General features: G+C 38.8%; 1 protein-coding gene across 9 annotated transcripts in view; it reads left to right on the top strand.

The window, feature by feature from the left end:
• The window catches only part of CDK14 (cyclin dependent kinase 14), a 591,667-nt gene that overhangs the window by 24,221 nt on the left and 553,683 nt on the right, over positions 1–13,763 (top strand). For 2 of the 9 annotated variants that reach the window (XR_013829689.1, XM_079931298.1), the window contains exon 1: positions 1,776–4,984. The exons of 2 other annotated variants lie outside the window; for them this stretch is intronic. Coding sequence is in view for 6 of the 7 variants with exons in the window: in XM_079931298.1 (XP_079787424.1) it covers positions 4,859–4,984 (126 nt within the window). In the remaining variant the exon portion in view is untranslated. Of the gene's footprint in view, positions 1–1,775; positions 4,985–13,763 lie in introns of those variants that run through there. 5 more of the 9 variants (XM_079931293.1, XM_079931292.1, XM_079931291.1 and 2 more) reach the window with 4 other exon arrangements.

The raw sequence follows: 13,763 nt of genomic DNA, 5'->3' as shown, positions 1-13,763 counted from the left end.
TTGGCAGGCGGATTCTTAACCACTGCACCACCAGGGAAGTCCATTTGTGAGCATTCTTAACTAATGTTTTAGTAGGAAACAGTGCTCACATACATCACATCTACAGTGTGTATCTGTCGACAGGAGTTGCCAGAAAGATCTACGGTAATTACCTCTTATATAGAGGGAGGAAAATCATCCCGTGCTTTCTCACTTCTGGGTCGATGCCTCCCCTGTAGGTTCTCCTGGTGATGTCTATTTGGTTCTTCTTTCTTGGTTACCAACATTTTTCCTGGAACCTATTCATTGTCTTGGCAGGGGTAGACCCCTTGTCCCTATCTGTGTGTCCTGTGCCCATGTGTTGAGGAATTGTTTTTTGGTGTTTTTTTTTCCCCCATCAGTATGTTATCCCCTCATAGGCACTGCATATCAAGATCTTGGGACCTGTTGTCTGAGCAGATATTCGCGTCCTTAAAATCATCTTTTATTTCCTTAACGGGGGTGTTTGGTTCCTGGGGGCAGAGATCATTTCTTCCTCTCTCTATACTCGTTTGTTCAGCTTAGTGCTTTGCACCTAGTATGTGCTGAATAAATGTTGCTTGAAAGAATAAACAGAACATATTTTTGGTCTTTTTGGTGAATTTATTTCCATAATTCAGACATAACATTTCTTTTTTCTTTCTCCCTCTCTTTTTTAGAATTCACCAATCTTTTTTTTTTTTTTTTTTTTTTTTGTGGTACGTGGGCCTCTCACTGTTGTGGCCTCTCCTGTTGCAGAGCACAGGCTCCGGACGCGCAGGCTCAGTGGTCATGGCTCACGGGCCTAGCCACTCCGCAGCATGTGGGATCTTCCCGGACCGGGGCACGAACCCGTGTCCCCTGCGTCGGCAGGCAGACTCTCAACCACTGCGCCACCAGGGAAGCCCACCAATCATTTTTTAAAAAATGTTCCTGCGTCGGCAGGCAGACTCTCAACCACTGCGCCACCAGGGAAGCCCACCAATCATTTTTTAAAAAATGTTTTTCAAACTTTTTTTTTTTTTTAATCCTTTGGCCTCGCTGTGTGGCGTGCGGGATCCTAGTTCCCCGACAAGGGATCAAACTCACGCCCCCTGCCTTGGAAGCATGGAGTCTTAACCACTGGACTGCCAGGGAAGTCCCACCAGTCATTTATTGGTGATGAGACTTGAAAAAATAAATGATAAACCCTTAAATGATTTTTCTTTGTGCACATTATTTAGTCTTCCCCATAACTGGCATTAGTATTTCTACTTTTACAGACGGGGAAACTAAGGTTTAGAGAAGTTAAGAAACCAGCCCAGGGTTCCAGGGCTGGTGAAGTGGCAGAACTGTGGGTGACCTAGACAGCCCCCTTCCCGACGGCTAAAGTAGCCGCTGGAAGGGACCTGCTGGATCGTTGGCCTTCTGAAAGGAACGCTGAAAGTTCCTTGCATTTAAATGACGATTGAATTACATTTACTTGAATTCTGCGACTCTGAAGTTGCAAATGAATGCTAAGAGTGTATTAGGGTAGCCCTTGGCTGTGGGACTAATTGAGAAACAAAATGAAAGTGCGGCAAACAAATGGATTTTCCTACTTAGAGTAGGTGCTTCCTCCAGTCCCATCCATCCTGTGGCATTTGCCGGAAGGATTCTTTCTCATCTAATTAAACAGTACAGGCCAGATGTTATGTGTTCTCAATAATTTAGTACCCATGTCTTTTTGCCCCTATGGTTAGTTTGGAGACAGCAATTTAGAATAATCTGTGCACATATTTTAAAAACAGGTAACGACTGTCCATTTGTGTGGTAGTGTTTTTGCTCATCTAGAGCTTATGGGGTTTCTGTCCATATCTTGAAACTGTCCTTTAGAACAACTGTCTGTCCAGTGTGGTAACTTTTCCCAGAAGTCTCTAGCTTCTAATGGGAGAAACACAATCTGTGATTCATGAGCACGTGTTTTGGGGTTAATTCTATTTGCATCTTTGGTTTTTCCTCCTTATTCCCAAGATACATACAAATTAAACATTCAGGATTGCACATCAGTGCGTTGGATTTTTATCTGGGGTTGTTCCTTCTCTAAGTGGGGAGTTGGGGATGTGAGGGGGTGTGGCAGTACTTACTAACCTTAGTAGTGATTATCCCAAACATCCTAAGCAAAGACTACCCAGAGTGTGTTTTTACTGAAAGCTCTTCCTGTCATTCTGGGTATTTTATACTGTTTATTTATTTACCTTTTTGAAAGGAAATTCCTTCCTTACTGTCCTATCTTATCTTAGATCAAAGTTTCCACCCAGGGACCCTTACTTAAATAGCATTGTCTAAGGCTGTATGTGTTTTCTTTCCTTCTTTCTTCTTCTTTTTTTTCTTTTAAAAGCTATCTGAGTTTTTGCCCCATCTGCAGTCTCTGGTATCCCTTCATTCTATTTATGACTATTGTGCAATGAATATTCATAGTTTCCATCATTAATGTAGTAATGTGCCATTCGTCAGTGCACTGGCTTCCTTGTACTATAATTTTTAAAAATTCTGTTTCTTTTATGTATTTATTTTCAAAATTTTGGCCTCTTTGTCTTAAACATTTTTTTTTCTAGGGTTTGTAATCATGTGAATTTTCTGCCCTTAACTGAGACATATGTGCAGGTCTAAAACTGTACTGTGCAAGATGTCAAATGGCTTAAAAGGATTTCTGTTGTTGTCTGAAAGGGTGGCTCTGTGTCTTCTGAGGGTATAGTCTGACCACATGAATACCAATAATTAGGCATCGTTTATTTTAAGAGAGGGGCAGCTGTTACTGTAGTTGAATTTGAAGATCTTTAGCTATTTCGCGCCTTTTTAAAAAAGGGCTATTCTCCATATATGCATCTCTTTGGCAGGTTTGGTAATAGACTTGGATACTGGCATGTCGATAATGTGACACAAGAAGGGAAAGTAAAAACATCTGAAAAGGAATATCTGAAGTGTTCTGAACATTAGATTTTAAGGTATTAGGTTTGTTTTTCTTAAGTTTTTTTTTCCAGTGGATTAAAAAAAAAAAAGTAAGACACCTAAGCATTATGCATGTCAATTCATTTTTGAGTAATTTTAAGGTTAAGATCTTCACCCATCTTGCACTTGATCAAAGGGTTTAGCAATGAAAGCTCCCCTAGAGCATCCTCAGACGTCCCTTGGAGACTTGTTTGGATGAGAGTTGCAGTGGTGATTGTGCCTTCCAGGAGTTCTCAAGCCTTTTATTTAAATCATTGCTTATTATCTCTCACTGTTGTTTAAGAACACAGCTCCTGACCCTGAAAATCCAGTGATGATTTCACCTGGAGGGTGAGTTATTGGGCATGTGGGATTAGGGGGACAGACTGCTGTCTCCCTCTTTGCCATCATCAGAGGTCCTGAAGCCCCTTCTCCTGCTGGCTAACGTCAGGCAAGAGCGTCACTGCATATTCATAACAGATTTTGCAGGGCTTCAGAGTTCACAGAACAATTTCACATGTTATCTCAGTCAGTTCTTGCAACAGCCCTGTGAGGTAGTGGATAAATATTTTCATCCCTGTTTTGTAGAGGGGGAAATTGCCTTCCAAGAAGCTGAGTGCTGTGCCCCAAGCCACAATTTTCTATTCTTACAGTGGAGCTGGGTCTGGAACCAAAGTTTCCTGACCTCCTACCTTGACCCCATTATTCTGCTTCACCCAAGAAAGTCAGGATTTGAGGACAGTGCATTTAGGATCAAATCAGGCAAGGTGTGTGACCTAAAAGCTTTAATAATGTGGATTTCAAAATGGTACTTAATTTCCTGAATATTCTAATATTAATGAGAAATAATATGAATCAGCCACTAATTTCTCCATTCAGACAAATGCATTTGATTTTCCATATTCCATGACAGATTTATAGACCTGAATACTTAATTTTACATAGCTGTGAAGAGCGTAAATCCTATTTTGTATTTTTCAGATGCCTCAAGGGCCAAAAGCTCATACTGTAGTAGGAATATTGGCAGTTTGGCTAAGAGAAGAGAAGGGAGACGACCTGGCTAGCAACCCTCCCTTGAGGAATAGGGATAAATGACTTCTGACAGTATTGCAAGCTGGGGCAAAGGTTTGGTGAAAACAGGAAGCTGCTTATGAGAATTCAGCGTTAGATATGGATTCGAGTCCGTGCTCCACCATGCAGTCCCTTTGTTACGATGAACAGGCGTCTCCTAATCTCTCTGAGCCTCAGTCTCCTCCTCTGAGAGTGAAGGCTGTGAGGCAGTTTCATGTGTTAGGTGAGAATTCAGGGTGCTGGTGCCCAGCTGCCTGACGTCATAAGCCTGCAGTCCTGTCCAGGCTCCAACACCTCTTGGTTGTGTGATACTTAACCTCTCCGTGTATCTTGAAACAGGGGGATACTAATAATACCTACCTCATAGGGTTGTTAGGTTCACATGAGTTTCAATACATGAATGGCTCACAGTAAATTTCCTGTCAGAAGTTAGTCATTCTTAAGTGGGATAAGGTAGGGAAGTACTTGGTGCCTCTATTAAGCTCTCAATTTATTAGTTTCTTTTTCTCCCATATAGATGTGTTGAGGTTAAGCCTAATGAAAGGAATTTAAAAACCGCTGGAATTTGCATCAGACTCTGTTTATGTCGTTATTGGCCTCTTACACCTTGGACACATTTTTTTTTAAATGTGATATTTTTGTACTACTAAACCCTTAAAATATTGTGTTATATCATGTCTAGGAAATTCATTGTAAGCCTTTCAAAGAGAGAAGGCTTTGTGATAAAAGCCAGCTGCCCAGACATTTCCACCCTCCTCCCCCATCCCCCAGCCGACTGCACAGGCAGTATGTTGGCAGAGATCCAGATTTCCTAAGTGATGGGATTGTTCCCGAGACAGGAATGAGAGGAATCTGCCCAGATTGGAGATGGTTTCAGCTCCTTTGCTTGTTTCATATTCGTAGCCTCGTCCCTGAACTAACCGACCAGCACCGTTTTCCAGTTGTTGGGGATGCTGTTTTAACGCAGGTATGTAAGGTCTTCGTGTTAAAAAAAAGTAAGTTTTTAATCTACTTTTTAAGCTCATGGAAGTTTTTCTGCTTTTCTTTGTACAACGGAAGAAGAAGTGTGAGTTCACTTCCATTTATAGTGTCATCTCTGCAAACCAACATGGTTAGCCCCTGGCTGTGCTCCACATGTAGCACCTTTCTTGATCTGACTCAAGTATTGAGATTGTGGTTTTACCTTCCCCATGTAGGGCTGGGAAAGTTTAGTGATTTGCGTGGCTCAGGCCAGGAAATTATTGGCTCTTGTCAGTGGAATTTGTTTATCTTTTCCACTCCTCTGCATTCCTAGACTCTGAGAGAACTCATCATCACTGGGATTGCGCTTCAGTTTGTATGAACTCCTCCCCTTTCTCTATTTTTATTAAATATTAATACTTTATTTTTATTAAATATTATTTTTATTTCTCTCTTCTTTGGATGTAAATTCAGGGACCCCCCCCATTTCAGAAAGGGCTTTCTTGCTCAGCAGTTGTTAAAATAAAAAAGATCTGCTGAACACTTTCTGTCCCCTTTTAAATTTGACTACCTCCTAAATACATGTTTTCTGCAGTTGTCTCCATACTTTCTTTAAACTTAAGGTCAATGCATGTGTAAATCTCATGTGCTTCTAGACCTGTACTATCCAGTGGAACTATAATACAAGCCACATTAAAATTTACTAGAAAATGAAAAATTTTTAGTAGTCACATTAAAACTGTAAAAGGAATAGGTAACTTTAATTTTATGTTATTTAACCCGATATATTAAAGTATTATAATTTGGACATGTAATCAGTATAAAAATTATTATTGTGTTATTTAACTTTTTGGGGGAGCAAGTTTTAAAAATCCACGTATGTATTTTACACTTGCAGCATGTTTCAGTTTGGACTAGCCACATTTCAGGTGGTTAGTAGCCATATGTGACTCGCAGCTGCCTTATTGGTTAGCAGGGATCTATACTTAAACTTTCCTTTTGTCTTGAAAAAGCGCTGCACTGTACTGGCAATTATTTTCCCAACCAAGTGGCTGAGAAAAGAGGCATGAGTCTGTGCCTCATGTCTTTGCCAGTAATTAACACGTATCTAGAGAGATTTTCTTTGTTAGAAAAACCAGTTGTGGGATAAAATATCCTAAAACATGAATTAAAATGTAGTAGGTGTCAACCTACCTAAACAGTTGGTTGACTTGTTGACAGCTAGTGATAAAAATTGCTTTGTCTTATGGCAAGACTTAGCAGCCCTAACAAGACTCAGCATTTAGCACACTCCCTGGATGCGCTATCTTGCACGGAAGCTGGGGAACTCTGTTTCACGCTCCTGAAGTCTAGTGCAAAGCTGTGACCATTGTTTGTGATTGACCATGCCCCCCACTACTTTTCAAGATCATCAAGTTTAAAAGGTGAAAGATGTTTGATCCTTAGGATGCCAGCTCATCTGCTTTATATTTCATCCTGTGCCCTGGTTTTTCCAGGATCCTTCAGTTACCTTCTTTGAGAAAAATGGTTCTCGAGTGTTAAAGATCATTTTTGAATCTTCAATGTAGATGGGTATGGCTGATTTTCAGCCATTGGAGGGTCACTATCTATTCTAGGACAGTGTTTCTCAAACTTCAATGTGGATGTGAATCACCTGGGGGTCTTGTTAACAGATTTTGATGCTGTAGGTCTGAGGTGGGGCCTGAGATTTTGCATTTCTCAAAAGTGTTCTGGCGATGCTGATTTTGCTGGTCCACAGACCACACTTGGAGCAGCAAGGATTTTGTGCTATGGTCACAAAAATGCCAATCTTTGATAAGTTTTTATTAGCCTGCAACAAAAAGAGAAAAATAATAATGTAGTGAGTGAGGCTTTCCAGTACACTAAAAGTGTTCTTGTTTTATCCACTTTTTAAAATTCAGAAATAATTTTCCTGCCTTCTTGTTACCACGGTGATTGTAAATGGTAGTTCTTATTTTTTTTAAAAAATGATCTTTCATGACAAAATCAAAAAGCTGACAACCCTATTTATGTCTCCAAGTTAATAGAATATTTCCACTGATCCACAAACTTCTGAAGTCACATGCCACCCCACCATCTAAACTATTAGTTTATTAATTTTCTTTCATAGTACTTAGAATGTTCTGTATTGACATAATTACTTGGGGTTTTTTAAAAAAATAAATTTATTTATTTAATTAATTATTTTATTTTTGGCTGCGTTGGGTCTTCATTGCTGCACGCGGGCTTTCTCTAGCTGTGGCGAGCAGGGGCTACTCTTCGTTGCGGTGCACGGGCTTCTCATTGTGGTGGCTTCTCTTGTTGCGGAGCATGGACTCTAGGCATGTGGGCTTCAGCAGTTGTGGCACACGGGCTCAGTAGTTGTGTCTCATGGGCTCTAGAATACAGGCTTAGTAGTTGTGGTGCACGGGCTTAGTTGCTCCGCGGCATGTGGGATCTTCCTGGACCAGGGCTCGAACCCGTGTCCCCTGCATTGGCAGGTGGATTCTTAACCACTGCGCCACCAGGGAAGCCCTTGGATGTTGTTTAATGTCACTTTCTCCACTTTGCTCTAAGCTCTGTTTTTTTCACCACTTTGTCCCTAGTGCCTCTCACTGGGTCTGGTGCCTGTTAGTCCCCAGCCAGTACTTTTTGAACAGCTTTATTCAGTGGGTCTCAGTGGGAGGGGTACTGCTTTCACAAGTAGTGTTTTGGAAATTGGTGGGAACTGACTTCAGTTGTCCAAAAGAATGGAGTGCGCTATTGGTGTTTGGTGGGTGGAGGACCAGAGGTGCTAGACATTCTGTAGTATACAGAACAATACTAAACAAGCGAAAGCTTATCCTGTGCATCCTGCAAAATCTTAGAATAGCCCAGTCAGAGCTTCTGTTGGTGAAATATCTGTCTATAATTATCTGAGCCAAAAACCTAACCCCATTTAACATAAAAAAATTTTTTTTGACCCAGTTTTAATATATCCTGAAATTTTCAGAAATATAACTGCTGAATACTTCAAAAGTTGTGCTTTGATTTATTGGTAACTTTTCAAAGACATGTCCACCATTTTGGCAAATTCCTTCACCTGTAGCAGTACTGCTTGTGGTATTTGAATTGTACCAGTACACATTGCGGGCAATATATGATTATGAATACACCCCCCCCAACACACACACTTTGCCTTTATTTTAAAATATCCAATAAAAAGTGTTGAACAGTCCGGTGAATGAATTTTACTCTTTTTAAATTCAAATTTACTCATTAAAGATAGTTGCAAGCATCTTACATCATTAAATCATTTAGTGTAGTCATGCCTATTTGTATCTTAAAATATGTATACACATAATTTACACATATGAAAGATGGTAAAAACTACTCCTGTTTATTTGCCTTTATACTACAGTTTTCTCTCTTTCTCTGTGTGTACTGTGTCTATGGCTTCCAAAGGTTGCTATCAAAATGTGGCTGTGGTCTGGTAGGGTCAAAAATCCCTGTTCTTATGGGAACATCATGGAATCAAGGATTCTTACATTCTGGCTTTGGCTTATTTCTCCAAGCTGCTCATTTAACATCTCTGAATTCACTAGATGCTGTGCATCATACAAGTTGTGGTAAATGATTTGTGAATGACTGAACATGTGATAAAGTGCCCTAGCTTACTTGGTGACTTCTTGCCTGGAGCTCCTCAGAAAGGCAGAGTGCCTACCTGAGACCCACTGTTTTGCTTTCCTTATGGTTTTAGTTTGGGAAGACAGACCACCTTGGAGAAAGGGATTAGCAAAATGCTGAGGTGTGAAGGGGTGGAGAGTGCTGGTAGTGGTGGTAGGGGGGTAGTTTTATGAATTAAAGTTCAAGCATGTCAAGTGAGTAAAAGTAGAATATGTTTTAACTTTCCAGGAAGAATTTAAGATTCTTAGACCAGGGTCCACTGTTGTAAGAATTTTTGACAGTTATACATTTGTCTACTCCAGAGTGATTAACAAGGGAATCCATGAAGACTCATGGTCTGGGGAGGCTTGTGTGTCTTGCTCAGTGGATGGGTTGCGTGGGCCACTGGGCACAAAGGCCAAAGTTGGTGGGGGAGGAGTACACAGCATACACTTGGTGCCAGGAAGGGCTCCTGGGACTGAGTTGGAGAAAGATGGCAGCAGGTTCCGCAGCAGAAAACCCCTTTAAGCACAGATAATTCGAGTAGGCTTAGATCTGGCTAGAATGTTGCTCATTAATTGGAACTAGAAAGATATAGGAGGCTCAAGGATGATTGGCACTGGAAAAATTTTACTGAAGCTGAATCCACTTACAATGAAGAACAACATTTCATGATTACTATGCACATAAGGCTTGATTGGGATTTGGTCTTTTAGAAAGTTAACTGATAATCATAAGATTAAGTTCATTCTAGTTTTTGTTTGCAACTAATTAGAAAAAATGTGCGAATAATTAGGAAAAAAAGAAATAAGTTTTTTGGGAATAATCATTTCTGAAATTGTATAACACATATGCTATCTTTTGTTTACGTATAATCATAAAGAGGGTCCTGTTTATTTATTTATGTTTTTCCAGGGGATTAAAAAATCTGATAATGGGAATTCCCTGGCAGTCCACTGGTTAGGACTCCGAGCTTCCACTGGCAGGGCCCCGGGTTCAATCCCTGGTCGGGGAACGAAGATCCTGCAAGCTGCGTGGTGTGGCCAAAAAAAAAAAAAAAGTTGATAGTCATTTCATTCCCTTTTAAAGCATCTGTAAACGTGTAGATTTAAAAATCTTTGATAATTATAAAGAGGATCTCGAGATCCTTATTTTCTGTGGTCTTTTGAGTGACAAGCAGTTTTCCAAAGTTACTTTAATTAATCTCATGAAAGATTGTCTATTTGGCAAGATTTGTAGTTGATTTGTTTGAAGTTTTGTGTCGCTGCAGGAAAGGTGGATGGGGAGGAATATGACCGTGGAACTGATTTTATGAGTCATCCGTTCCCCAGAGGATAGTTCTGCATTATGATGACCTGAGTTTGGGGATGAATATTTGGATCACACATCCCCTTACAATCCTCACATTCTTTGTGTATTTCATGTTGCCAGTTAGGTGATATAATCAAGGGCTGAAGTGTGTTTATCTTGCGTATGTTTATCATAGAGTATTATGCAAGGAGAGTTACTAATAAATACTTTTTGAATGGAATTGTTTTGAATATCATGAATTTATATTCTTCTTTGACTTCATATTTGCAGTTTCTCTCAGTTGCCCAAGGTTGCCATGATAAAATTCAGCCTAACATCTTTTTTGTGTTACACTTTATAAGGTAACATTTTCATCTAAAATTTGGATCATGACTGTTAAATGTTTGCCTCAAAGAGAACAGTTTGTTCTTTGAAATTAATAATAATTAAAAAATAAAAACCCACACACTGGATAGCATCTGTGTAGGGATCTTTCCCCTCAATATTATAAGCAATTATGAATCATGACCAACGAGAGGCCTTGTAATTTATGAATATTCTGAAAACAATTAGGCATATTCTCCTGCTGCAAAGATAACACCAGAGTTAATGGAAGCGCCATATGCCTGGGGGAGATGTCATCAAGACAAACATGTAGTTTGTCAAAGTGACGTTTAGACGAGTGTAAGCAATATTAATCCACTCATAAGCTCTTGTCAAACTTAAGCCTGATTTTAAAAGTAGCTATTTTAGGCTTATTATATGTTGCTGTCTAGTGTAGCAACTGATTTGAAGCCATCCAACTTTAGAGTAAAAGAAAATTACATAAAATTAATCAGCATTTGGATCTTTTCTTACCAACTGCTTAACATAAACCTTCTTGATTATTTGAATTATCTTGACTGCTTTGACCCATCGTATTTTATTAAGAAATACTGGAGAAAGTAAGCTGCGTTCTCCACCTAAGGTACCACTTCTGTCCTGTATAGAAAGAGGTGTTAGCAAAGAGAGACTTGGTGTGATATAGTAAGTATTTATTATGCATAATCATCCGAAGGAGCACAAGACCCTCTGATGCAGCTGTCTCCCAACTGGGTAACATGTACACTTACGAAAAGACTTTCCAAGAGGTATGTAGGCCTGGATAAAACTATCCAGGGACTCTCTTTCCAGATCCTTAACTTCTGATGTATTATTTCGGGAAACTCCTCTCCCTGAAAACACATCCAAGGTCTGGGCATGATGCAGAATCTTCTTTCTCACCTTTTCTTCTACTATAGCCTTCTGTTTTACAAAAAACACTCTCCTCCGTCTCTAATCTTACTATTGGCATATTGATCTAAGATTTTCAAAGCCCTGATAATCAAACAAAGGACCAGTTCATAGTTTTGATGTCAGGTGAATCTTAATGCCTCTTAATTTTCCCCAATCCCATTCACCTTATTAAGCGATGCATTACCAATGAAATTTATTCCTTATACTTAATAAGTATTTATCATGGTAAATATTATGCTTACTGTGTCCTATTAATAATTATACAATAATTATAAGTAATTATAATAAAAACACAAAAAATATAAAAATAATTATAACTGAGTCCAGAAGAAAGACATTAAAGCTTAGAGTTTTGTGGTCACAGGAGATCAAAGGCATTTAAAATTTTAAAGTATGTATGAAACTCTTTGTTGCAGAGAATTACAATAGAGAATTAATAAATAAGACTTTCAAGCATAAATATGTTAGTATGAAATTCTGAGGGAAAAGAGGAATGAAATATCGTTTCAAAGAGCAAAGGGTATGATGTAAAATTTCCTAGTCCTTATTCATGTATGTTTTATATGGATTATGGTGGGAATGAAATCTCCATGATATTTAGGCAGCCCGCAGAATGGGAGAAAGTTTTTGCACATCATATGTCTGATAAGGGGTGGGTATCCAGAAAATATAAAGAACTATTACAACTCAATGATAAAAAGACAAATAATCATATTAAAAACTGTCAAAGGATCTGAGTAGACATTTCTCCAAAGGAGATATACAAATGATCAATAAACATATAAAAAGATGCTCAACATCATTAGCTATCAGAATTGCAAGTAAAAATCGCAGTGAGAGTCCACCTTACACCTACTATGATGACTAGAATAAAAACTACAGATAATTACAAGTGTTGGCGAAGACGTGTGATTCAGCTGCTTTTGAAAACAGTCTGTAGTTCCTCAAATTGTTAAACATAAAGTTATGGTATGGTCCAGTAATTCCACTCCTCAGTATATACACAAAAGAAATGAAAACATGTCCACACACAAACATCTATACAAATGTTCACAGCAGCATTGTTCATAATAACTAAGAAATGAGAACAATCCAAATGTCCGTCAACTGATAGGATAAATAAAAAGTGATATACCTGTACAATGGGATTTTTTTGTTAATAAAAAGAAGTGAAGTACTGATAGATGCTAAAACATGAATGAGCTTTGATAACATTAGGCTAAAAGAAAGAAGCCAGTCACAAAGGACTACATATTTTATGTTTCTACTTATACAAAATTTCCAAAATAGGTAAACCTGTAGATACAGGAAGTAGATTAATGGTTGCCTAGGGCTGGGTAGGAGAGTGATGGGAGGATTGGGGGCTGACAGCTAGGGAGTGTGGGGTTTCTTTTTGAGGCAATGAAAATGTTCTAAAATTTATTATGTTGATGTTTGCACAACTTTGTGAATGTATTTGGAGTTGTATATTTTAAATTAGTAATTTGTATGGCATATGAATTATAACTCAATAGAGCTGCTTAAACAATAATGTAATAGCTCTATTTTTAAAATGTCAATGGTTGCAGTATGCCAGAAATGACATACTTTGTATCCTTTACATAAATTTGTGGTGAACTGTTCCAGATGTAACCTTAGACACTGAAAAGAAAAAGCCCCATATTTCTGCAATCTTAAATTATCAGTTTTTTTGTTGCATAATATTTCATTGAGTTGATGAAGGATACTTTGCTCATTCTCCTCCTATGTAAGGATTTTCTCATATTTTGATATTTTAAATAATGAAAATTTCTGTACGAGTTTTTTTTTTTTTTCCCTATTGGCTGTTTTCCTTGGATAAAATTCTAGCTGACTCTCAGGAATTAATAGATTGCTGAGACTTTAAATAAGTAGTGCCATGTTATTTTTCTGAAGGGTTGAACAATTTTTAACATTTAAAATAAAATTTTACTGTTTTGTTAAGTACAGTGTCCCCTACCATAGTCAAAGTTGCTTTAAATCGTATTTCTTTGACTAAATAAATTGTTTTTAAACTTGGGTTTGTTTCCTGCGGTTACCTCATTAATGATGGGCATTTTTATTTTTGAAATTATTAAAAAAAAAAAATTTATTCTCTAGTTGCAGGGGCTACTCTTCATTGCAGTGCATGGGCTCTCATTGTGGTGGCTTCTCCTGCTGTGGAGCATGGGCTCTATGCACACAGGCTTCAGTAGTTGTGGCCCACGGGCTCAGTAGTTGTGGCCCATGGGCTTAGTTGCTCTGCGGCATGTGGTATCTTCCCAGACCAGGGATTGAACCTGTGTCCCCTGCATTGACAGGCAGATTCTTAACCACTGCGCCACCAGAGAGGTCCCTAAAATTATTTCTATTTATTTATTTATTTGGCCACACGGCGCAGCATGTGGGATCTTAGTTCCCCACCAGGGATTGAACCCTGCATTGGAAGCGTAGATCCTTTACCACTGGATTGCCTGGGAAGTCCCAGATGGACATTTTTATTTATTCAATGAACATTTACTGAATAGCCACTCTCTGTCAGGCCTTGTGCCAGATACTAGAGGTACAAGATGAGAAAG

Source organism: Stenella coeruleoalba (genome assembly GCF_951394435.1).
Source record: "Stenella coeruleoalba genome assembly, chromosome: 9".
NCBI lineage: Eukaryota > Metazoa > Chordata > Mammalia > Artiodactyla > Delphinidae > Stenella > Stenella coeruleoalba.
The sequence above is the reverse complement of the archived record's forward strand: the minus strand, read 5'-3'. Positions and strand labels throughout refer to the sequence as shown.